This window comes from Asterias rubens, chromosome 18 (assembly GCF_902459465.1).
Source record: "Asterias rubens chromosome 18, eAstRub1.3, whole genome shotgun sequence".
NCBI classification, from domain to species: domain Eukaryota; kingdom Metazoa; phylum Echinodermata; class Asteroidea; order Forcipulatida; family Asteriidae; genus Asterias; species Asterias rubens.
The window spans coordinates 12,654,136-12,664,931 of NC_047079.1; the positions used below are offsets into that span (position 1 = coordinate 12,654,136).

Here is a 10,796-nt window from a genome sequence, read left to right on the forward strand (position 1 = left end):
ATGATTCATTTATAAAGTAGCAGAAACTTGAGGATAATTCACAAAGGCGCCGTTCGCCTTTCTGCAACACTGTTATCGAATCCCCTGGAAAAAATACGACCATCTCACTCACTCCGGATTTATCGAGGGTTAAATCCACTAGGGGTCGTGCAGGGATTTACGGCTAGCGCATAGAACAAACAACCGGCTCACCGGACCCAGCCACAGGCATGTTATTAACCGGATGCATTCATAATTACGCATTGTACTATTTTGTGTCCATAGGGTATCCCAAATTCTGCATCTTGACGAAGTACAAGCACATGGTATTAAGAAACAGGAGGTCTTTTTCAATATTTCAATCACAGATTTCCGTAGGACGATTCTTCTGGGACATGATATTCAGTAAAACTCAGTGTGGACGGCAACCCTGGGGGCAGAGAGGTGGTTGGCCGTACACGGAAGGGGTGGGCGTCAATGGCAACATCAAGAACACTTTGTCATCTGGAAACTTAGTCCCCCCTCCCCCCCAAAAAAAAAAAAAAAAAAAAAACACCATAATTGTGTTGCAAACCTCATTTTATTGCACTTTTCTTTTGTAAGTTTTCGTATTCGTACTTAGTAACCCGAATAGGCCTACTTGATAATCGGCTGTGGGCTCGGTCCTCAAAATATACCTGAATGGCTGGTACGAAAGTTGGCCGGTACACGGTACAGCACAATTTAACTTTGTTAATCCACTTTTAAAAGAAAGTGCTTGACTTGAAGAACTTGAAAACAATCCCGCTGAATAAAGTTCTTTAACACTATATATAAAACAAGTTTTATTTATGAAATACTAATTGGCGAGCATGCAATAGCAAGCCAAATTGTTTTCTTTTGGGAAATAAAAGTTGAAGTCTAACTACGGAAATATCTGCTTTGACATTAAAATACTTGAGTTGGTATTCATCATTTTCAAAGAACCCTATCGAGAGAAATTTATATTACCGTAAATGTAATTTGGATACTTGTACACTTCTGATTTTTTTCGTAATTATCGAATAATGAATCAAGGTCCCAACTTCAAGGTTTTGAAAAACTCGAAACACTTCTGCCGTTACGGCGTGCGTCAAAATGACAATACTTTGATGTCATGTCTGAGAGTTTGCTTTGTATACCTCACGCTGCAACAAAGCGGCTATACAAAATGGAGCTCCTACATGAGTGATGACGAAATGGAGCTTTTCGCAAATCTTTCAGAAAAGCACTAGATAAGGGTATTCAAAACTATTTTTACACAATTAATATCTATTTATACTCATATGACTCAATTTCCTTATTGACTGAAAACATTTTAAAAGCAATTCAGAAAAATTCACGACTTGCCATTTTCGTTCAAGTAGTCCTTTAATTGATTTTAAAGTTTAATCGATCATCTAATGGGGTTGAAACATGTATAATGACAATATTAATAATTAAAAGGAAAAGATCCAGCGTTAATTATGTAACTATCTAATCAAATAGTTTGTAAGTCCATGGTGGTAGATGGTAGGTCATACGGGTAGACTTGCTTCAAGTCCCGTTCTCGTACGAGAGGTCCCTATATATCCGCCGTCAAAATATTTGGTACCGAGAATGGCACAGGTTGGGGGAGTTTTCTGATGTTAGGCGATGGGACTTTCACTGGATTGGAACTTGAGTCAAGTCTAGGTAGTGGGGGGTTTACTGAGTGAGTCAAGCATCTTCATGGGTCTCGGGGCACATTTCACAAAGCAACAAAGCAATAAAATCCATCCCATGTTAGTATTACTATAGTGATTTTTATTGTGACATCTCACTTTACTAAGCAACCATGATTGATTTGCAGTTAATATCAATCTTAGCTCTTTGTGAAATCGGTACAGCTTCAACTTTAGATGGTGCTCAATCAAAATTGCATGAAATGGAGTAGACTTTACACAAGTCGCAATCCAGCGCCATCGCCAGAAAACTATTTTGTGATGCTCTGCATTCCCCAACCTGTACCACATTCGCTACATTTCGACGGAGGATATGCTTAGCACTAGAACCGGACTTAAAACAAGTCTAGCAATGGAGGGGTTTCAAGGTTTGACCAAAATATTTCATGGGTCCTTTTAGCTAAAAAATGAACACAATGCAACAGTTTGTTGGAAGTGCAAAACACAATCAGTATCAAGCACAAGAGACAGCTATACATTTGGGGTGGGGGTAAACGTTTCCTTTTTTTTTTTTACCTCAGCTACATCTTGTATATATAGATTAATTTTTTGTGTTAATTTTTTTGTGATGTATTTTGTAACTTTTAATGCATTTTTTTAATAACGAATCCAACCATATGTGGTTGCAAATAAAATGATCCTTTATCCTTGTAACCATTAAATTTGACTTGTAAAATATTTCAGATATTTGACTTATCACATCTTGTTTACTTGCTTACAATGAATAAGGGAATAAAAGGGTAGCGACGAGATTTTATAAACGGCCGTCGACCCTGCATGTATATGTACATTGACTACAGCAGTTTGATGCAACACACTTGCATAATAATAATAAAAGTAATCGATTTTCACATGTACATGTATATAGCACTTTTTACACCCAAAGGGCATCTCAAAGCGCTTCAAACATTAGTACCCCTGATCACTGGGCCATATTCATTCCTTAAACCATCTCAGCTCCCTGGGGAGTATACAGTCTGTGTGCCAAATATGTAATGTACTAAGCTAAATTGATCACAAGAACCATCTCTGCCCTCATAGGTACCCATTTACCCCTGGGTGGAGAGAAGCAATTAAAGTTTAGTGTCTTGCTCAAAGACACAAGTGTCACGACCGGGATTCAAACCCACACTCTGCAAAACATAAACACCAGAGCTTGAGTTCGGTGCTCTTATCCGCACGGCACATCAGGAATATTCAGTGAAGAGAATGTTGAAAAGAGACTCACAGCAATGAATAACACAAATGTAGTAGTGGGCTAGCTTCAACGCTATCTCCATGGCAACATAAACAAGCTCAAAAGCCTCCACTAGTTGAGTTCAGACTGATCTTTCATATGGTATCTACACTGGTGCACCCAAGGCAAGGCTTCGCGTGGGAGAAGATGTCTCTCCTTTGTAGACACACCGAAACGAGACACCGGCTTGACCAGCGCTGAGGAACTACGCTCCTGCATTCTGGACCTGAACATCTGTAGAAAAATCACTGAGCAGGCTCGAGCTTCTAGATGGCGCTCGTTTTGATTGATTGATTGATCTACACTGGTAATGCACTGGATAACGTTTTGCTTGCTGCTGCTTTGCAAAGTTTGGAGAAAAACTTGAGCCCTGTTTGTCCACCAGGAATGTAACTCACTATGTACCTAGTGAACAAAGTCATATAAAAATATTATAAATACATGAATGGACTATGGAAACGGTTTGCATATTATATTAATAAATACCTTGGACGGTTTCAAGTCTCTGATTGGTCAAAACCTGGTCACGTGTGGGAGTGTTAACGGTGGTATAAAGACCGGCTTTGGAAATTAGCGAATAAGTGGCCCCTAAATCAGCGTACATTGTGTAAACCTTGCGCGTTGCACTGTATCGCATGCTTATTTATATCCATGTTAGTTTCATTGCAATTTCGCGCACTTGCGCGTTCGCGCGCTGCAAATGTATCAATTTTGAGTGCACGCGTGTAACAGGTGCGCGCGTATAAACTGTCGCTGAGCTCATGCGCGCGTTTAAATGCACAAAGAACAGCTGTCATCCAATCATTTGCCTCCTTTGACCCCAGTGAAGGCGCTGAACAGACCATTATTTAAGAGAGTCACTGGTCTCAATGATCAGTAATGTGATTAAAGCACGAAAGAGACGGGAACCATCAAAAGCTCAAATATGGCCCCTGAAGATGTCTGGAAGTATCGCCGAGAGAAAAGTCACAAAATTTGGACAATTTTAGTCGTTTAATTCGCTAAAAAAAGGTATTTATTAATGGGAATAACAGTGTTCAGACCCGGTCTTCACTGCGTGGTAATGACCTTGGTTGGTGGCTGGCGCTGTTAACGGACCGAGCCAAACAGCGCCAGCCACCAACCTGGTCATTACCACGCAGTGAAGACCAGGTCCTCGCACTGTTATTCCCTAATTAATGATGTGAAGTTTCATCCAATAACATGGCTTGACAACAATGTTTATACGCAAGACCAACAACATAGAGAGCACGTTGAAGTGTGCACAATGGTTAACTAAAGGTTGACCATTTCGACTTGAACCCGGGCTCGTCGAATCTTGGTTGACTGCTGTGGTCGACCATTTGGAACCAGCCTCGAGCCCATGGTTTCTTCACTGGTACCAACAGAATGTTCCATTCTAGAATGTGTAAAATGCAGAGGGGAACCAGTGACACTATAGCGAAAAGGCGGAAGGTTGACTGGACATCTAAATGAGTCGTTGGAATGAGTCGTTCACTGCGCATGTATGTTGCTGGTCAGTAGTCAATCACGGGAGGACTGATGTGCACACTCGAACTTGCTTACAAAATGACTAAGTTTTAATAGGATCAGCAAAGCCACGGCCAAAGCATCACTGCCCTAGCATGAAACTTGAAGGATGGGTTCCCTGGAATTGACCAGTGGCTTTCAAACTAAGTTAATATTAGTTGATTGGTTATGGATTCTGAGGAATCGGGAAAAGTCTACTGAAACTCAATATATTCAAGAATTATAATACAATTAGTTTTCAAGTAAATCAGAATTCAAATTAATTAGACAGAAATATATTTCATTCGATTCTAAATATCTGACAGGGGAGAATTTGAGAACCTGATACTACTCTATTGAAACTTACCAAAAAAGAGCAACAACTTGACAAATTGCACAGACCGCGGTTGGAATAGTTGCTTGTTTCTGCAAGAATAAAACACAGAATACTTTAAAATAAATGAGGCCTTTAGTACAAATTACAAACTGAATCTGAATATTGACATTGCTTCCCCCCCCCCTCTGCCCCAACTGTTATGATGTGGCAATATTTGCTAAACAGCTCGAGGTAAAATGTTATAATTTGCTTCAATTTGTTTGTGTTAGTTTAACCTGCGGAGCCACTGGCGTAACTAGACACTTTCATTTTGGAGGGGGAGAGGGGGTGGGGGACAATAAATAATTTGGAGGGCTTATACAGTAATCCACAAGTTAATTACAATAGTTGCAAAAAGTGCTGAGCCCCCACATTCATGTATTATGGATGGTCTGAGATGATACAACATGAAGCATGCAATGCCTAACTGCCAAACTTACCAACTACTACTGAAAGTTCTGATCAATTAAGCAATTCCATCCATTTGTTATGATTGGTCGGGTTATGAACTTCGTAGTCTGGTTTGAAGAAAACTTTTGCCATATAGGATTTTATAAATTGCTTATAAATAATCATAGTTTATTATTATTTGATCACATTCAGGGCAGGGTGTGGAGGTGGGGGCAAGGATTCATATTGATGTACACACAAAGAGCAATAAGCTACACAGTAGATGTGTTATGAACATCTCAATTTGTTTAAGGAAAACCACCATTAATAGCATTCTGTGTTTTAAAGGCACTGGACACTTTTGGTAATTACTAAAAAAAATTGTTAGGATAAAAACCTACTTGGTAACGAGCAAAGGAGAGCTGTTGATAGTAAAAAACATTTTGAGACACGGCTTCCTCTGAAATAATGTAGTTTTTGAGAAGGAGGTAATTTCTCACTCAAATAATAAACAACTGCAGCTGAAGCCTTTTATTGTGATCAGAAAGCACACAAATGACAGAGTAATGCAAGAAGGTTGTTTTTTTCTTTCATAATTCTCTTGCAAACTAAATGACCAGTTTAGCCCAAATGTTCACAGGATTGTTCTCCAAGTGAGAGAACTGATCTTTCACAATAACAAATTGTGTCCAGTGCCTTTAAAGCCATCGGACACTTTCGGTAAACAGTATTGTCCAAGGCCCACACTTCGTGTATCACAACTTCTATATTAAATAACAAACCTGTAAAAATTTAGGCTCAATCGGTCATCGGAGTCGGGAGAAAATAACGGGAAAACCCACCCTTGTTTCCGCACGTTTCGCCGTGTCATGACATGTGTTTAAAATAAATCCGTAATTCTCGATATCGATAATTGATATTGTTTTAATGTTTTCTCAAAAAGTAAAGCATTTCATGGAATAATATTTCAAGAGAAGTCTTTAATTCATTACCTTCTGTAAACCCTGTAAGTTATTTGTAAATCTGTGAACTTTTAATTTTTTACTGTACCGAAAGTGTCCAATGGCTTTAAAAAGCAAATTTGAATGAACTATTTTGAAAATCTGGAAACTACCGAAGCACTGATTGACTTAGATTGGATTGAAACTCACCGCCATGGCAAAATATAAAGTTAAGAACATGGTGGTGAAGTACACAATTGTAAATGGCAGGCGCTGAGATGAGAAGAGATGCTTGATGTGGTACCAAGGCCCCCAAAGGAGCGAGAAACTGTAAAGGAAAATTAAACACAAGGATATAATGCAATCAATGTATGTCGAGAAACAATAATAATAATAATAATTTGGGGGGATAATCATCCTTACTCGCAGCTAAGAGCTGAATTGCGGCTAAGGACGCAACTATGTCAATGTAATCGAGAAGCAAGCATGCAAGGGCGCCTTTGGCAGCCAGCCACATTAACCCATTATGACCACGGAGCACCGCCATAGATCGAAAGTGTTTTTGTATTTTTCCCAAGGGAGGAAAACCAGATAGTCTGGAAAACCCTTGTGTCACAGCAGAGAACCAACGCACAACTCAACTTACATATGGCCCTGGCGGGGTATTGAACCAGGGTCACCTTGGTGAGAGGCGAGCGCTTTACACAAAAAGCCAACCATTCCCCCGTAAGAGGGTGCTGGGACCATTTGATACTGACCATTGTCCAAGATGCAAACCTCAATGGGCGATTGAGCAGTCTAGTAAAAATTAAACAAATCCATATTGTACATGTTCATGTATATTCAAATTGATCATTCTTATTGTATCTCAGGCTCAAAACATGGCACTGGAAAACAAAAGTTCATTAAAGGCTCTGGACACTATTGGTCTCGAACACTCAAAATAATTGTTAGCATAAAAACTTACTTGGTAACAATGGAGAGCTGTTGATAGTATCACACATTGTGAGAAAAGGCTCCCTCGAAAGTAACATAGTTTTCGAGAAAGAAGTCTTTTTCCACTTAACTATTTGAATTTGATTTCGAGACCTCAGAATTAGATTTTGAGGTTCTGAAATCAAGCATATGATACACACAACTTCATGTGACAATATTATCTAGCAACTTCGACGACCAATTGAGTTCAAGCTTTCACAGGTTTGTTGTTTTGTGCATAATGCTGAGATACACCAAGTGAGAAGACTGCTCTTTGACAGTTACCAAAGGTGTCCAGTGCCTTTAAGCCAGCATTTTAACATCCTTGAATATACAGCATTGAATCACATACCTACTGATTGTAAATAGGCTTCCCATGGTATACAGCAGAGCAAATTTACGTGCTTTGACAACAATAAATGGAGCATAAACACTGGCCAATACAAAGCAGAATGCACCAGCTGCCAGACAAGTCATGAATCCAAGTATCCTTTGTCGTTTGCTCTGCAAGAAAAAGAGACAAATAACAATCTTTTTTTTAATAATCAGTTTTTATATAGCGCTTTATCACAGCCCGAAGGGCGTCTAAAAGCGCATCCAACATGTCCAACAATATTACTCCTGGTCACTAAGCCTTAAATCATTCCTTAAACCATCTCAGCTCCCTGGGAGTATACAGCCAGTGCTGCGAGTAACCGTGCTCCAAGCTAATCACTCCCATAGACCATCTCTGCCCTCACAGGTACCCATTTTACTCCTGGGTGGAGAGAAGCAATGGTTAAGTGTCTAACATCAAGGACACAAGTGTCACGACTGGGATTCAAACCCACCGGACCGAGATGAACCACCAGAACTTGGGTCCAGTGCTCAACACAAACAGGCCTACTTAAAAAATGTAGACCTGTCAATTATAGCCCACTAATACTGCCAATCCACATTGTGCTCTTAGCCATGGAGCATTTTTCTGGGCTGCATAGGGCCAAGACCATGAAATTAATTTACACTATTTATCGGGTTTAGGAAACTTAGGGAGTACATTGTTGGTCGAAACCAATAAATATCACAAGTTTGAATTATTTGTTTTCCACTGTTCTAGAGGCATTTCCTCAAATTATATGAAATCTCAAGGAAACTACATCAGGTATAATTTCACAGTGAAGATATGACAGATTAACATAGAGTTATATATAAGAACTAGAGGGGGCACTGGCCGATATACGCGCCCCGGCATGCGCGCAGGCGGCCATTTTCTAAGTTGACAAAACAGCCATCTCACAGCGTGTGTTTGTGCGGCCATTTTGTAAGTTGAACAAACAGCATCACGTGAGCGTTCAATAAAAAAAAACTCCAACGTATATTTCATATTCAACACGCGTACAGAATGGCGCGCCTGTCCTCTTGCGGTCCCGTCGCGTTTGTGCAAGCAGCATTACCAGTGCGCCCTCTAGTTCTTATACATAACTCTATGCAGATAAACCACCTTCCACAAAGCAAACTACTGTAAGACAAATTGTCAGAAACATCATCATGATTTGCATTGTGACATTACACTTTACTTAGCAACTACGAAAATCAATCGTAGTTACAATCATAACTCAAAATCGGTCCCTGGTCAATGTGCACCAGTCTGCCCAATCAATGCAACATCAGGCCTGAAATTACATACAGGCCACAGAGGCCTCCACTGCCCCTTGCACCCTCTAAAAGTTTCCCATTGACATTAAGATTTTCCAATGGAATTGCCCCTTTGCAAAATGAAATTGCCCTTGCAGCAAGTACAACGATGAAATTCCAGGCATGGCAACATACTCACCAGGGTTGGACAAAACGGATCTTTCTGAGCCTGATTAAACCATCCGTTTCCATCTTCCTCAGCAGGTTTACCTCCAGCATCACCCGATGACGTTAACATTGTTTCACTTTCTTCTTCATTCTTGCTTTGTCTTGCACTACCAGACCACCAGGATGTAACTGAATCTAATGTCTTTTTCCCTGTTGCTGTAAAACCACTGGATTCGTTTGATGTTTCTTTATTAGACCCTGAGAGGTAAGACCTCAGGTCTGCATTCAAGTTTGCCATGACTCAGTTCTGAATGCACATCTGCTTTGATTAGGGACAGTCATGCAGTTCACACAAAAATGAGATGTTGAAGTATGTGAAGTTCTGGCAGCAGTCTGGTAGCAACATGTGTTATGCAATGTAACTAAAGTTCATGAATGATTTAAACCGGATCACTGATTATTATTTTTTATTTATTTATTTATTGACATTAATGTTGTCATCATCACCGAGACTCCTCACAGTATGCTGAGCATGGAAAGAGAAAAAAAAGTTGTAAGAATCAACCTTTAAGAATAACATAAAATCTATAAGGCGCATAGTATATGGAATAAATCATTCAAAGGCGCTGGTTGCTGCAAGTTCTGACAGATTGAACAGATGAGTCTTGAGGTTGCGTTTGAGTGTTCACAGATCTGCACCCGATTTCATGGCTCTGCTTTACCGTAAGCACAGAATCGACGCTTACGGAAGCAGGGAATTCTGTGCTTACGGCAAGCGTATTTTACAGGTTAGCGGCGAATTTTGGCTTCTGGGCGTGCGTACTTCACGTTTACAGAAATTCAGCGCTTGCACGTAAAGCGGGGAATTGCGATTGTAAGCGCAGAATTCGGCGGTAAGCAGAGCCATCAAATTGGGCCCAGGTGTGTCCAGCCTCAACTCGTCTGGCATGAAGGAATGTCAGTTGATAATATCATGACATGGTGGAGCCTTTTATGTTTTAAACCACGGAAGTTCATGCACTACTTCTAGAAACTATAATAAGGCTCCACCGCGAGCTCACGGTGGAGCATATGACATGGGGGAGCCTTTTATGTTTCAAACCACGGACATTCACGCACTACTTCTAGAAACTATAATAAGGCTCCACCGCGAGCTCACGGGGGAGCATTAAATTATACTAGTTTCTAGAAGTCGATCATGCACTATCATCAGCATAAATTTGAGTTAGAATAGTTACAACATACATGTACGTGTCGTATGCAATCCCGCAATAACCATTGATATACGCGAGTTCCTCCACAGCAGGACAGCAACACAAAATAAACTGTTCTGTTTTTAATACTCTTCTATCGGATCTACTTTTACTTTAGTTTTTAGTACAGTCAGTAAGCCTAGTACTTAGCCTATAGTCTGATTATTAGACACCGGTGTGGGGAAAAAACTGTTTAAAAATAAAGTCTCTACCTAGCTAGCTAAGGCAGTTCAGTAAGGCCCTAAAAAAGGCCTAATTAAATAAATCATGGAGGGTAAATAAATAAAAAACACACCCTTACCTTAGCCTTACTTACCCCTTCTGTCCTGATGATTCGGCGTTTGTATTATTCTAATGATGAAAGTGCATTTGTAGTTATTTCAACAGTTCACTAAACTAACAACAGTCAAGACAGTAGTGAGGTGTTTTGTGCAGTGCAAGAAAAGGCAAGACACTGACAGAAACTAGCACGACAATGACAGTCAATCCTCCTACATTCATTCATATATTATCAGTAAGTTCCAACATCATCTAAAGTTTTGTGTGTGTTGTGTGGTTGCAAGTTTGATGAGGGCGCCCTAACGCTAAAATCTACGCGTGTTAGTCGGGTGACCAGATTCTTTTAGCATCGAT

General features: G+C 40.1%; 1 protein-coding gene across 2 annotated transcripts; it reads right to left on the minus strand.

The window, feature by feature from the left end:
• Window positions 1-2,818: 2,818 nt before the first annotated feature.
• Window positions 2,819-10,702, minus strand: LOC117302389 (protein transport protein SFT2-like). Of its 2 annotated transcripts, none has more exons than XM_033786318.1 (6): window positions 10,480-10,702; window positions 8,942-9,436; window positions 7,481-7,632; window positions 6,364-6,481; window positions 4,814-4,872; window positions 2,819-3,342 (listed from the first exon to the last, which is right to left on the minus strand). In XM_033786318.1, exons 2-6 carry the CDS (start codon window positions 9,206-9,208, stop codon window positions 3,237-3,239), a joined length of 702 nt encoding a protein of 233 aa, XP_033642209.1. In that variant the 5' UTR covers window positions 9,209-9,436; window positions 10,480-10,702; the 3' UTR covers window positions 2,819-3,236. The 2 variants fall into 2 exon arrangements, with proteins under 2 accessions (XP_033642209.1, XP_033642210.1); XM_033786319.1 differs by having other exon boundaries at window positions 10,465-10,702.
• Window positions 10,703-10,796: the final 94 nt, after the last annotated feature.

Excerpts from the sequence above, each read along its gene's own strand:
- LOC117302389 (XM_033786318.1), bottom strand. The coding sequence starts at position 9,208 with ATGGCAAACTTGAATGCAGACCTGAGGTCTTACCTCTCAGGGTCTAAT. Across the intron at positions 7,633-8,941 it reads ATCCGTTTTGTCCAACCCTG|AGCAAACGACAAAGGATACT; the intron begins GTGAGTATGTTG and ends TTTTTCTTGCAG. Across the intron at positions 6,482-7,480 it reads AGCCTATTTACAATCAGTAG|TTTCTCGCTCCTTTGGGGGC; the intron begins GTATGTGATTCA and ends TTTCCTTTACAG.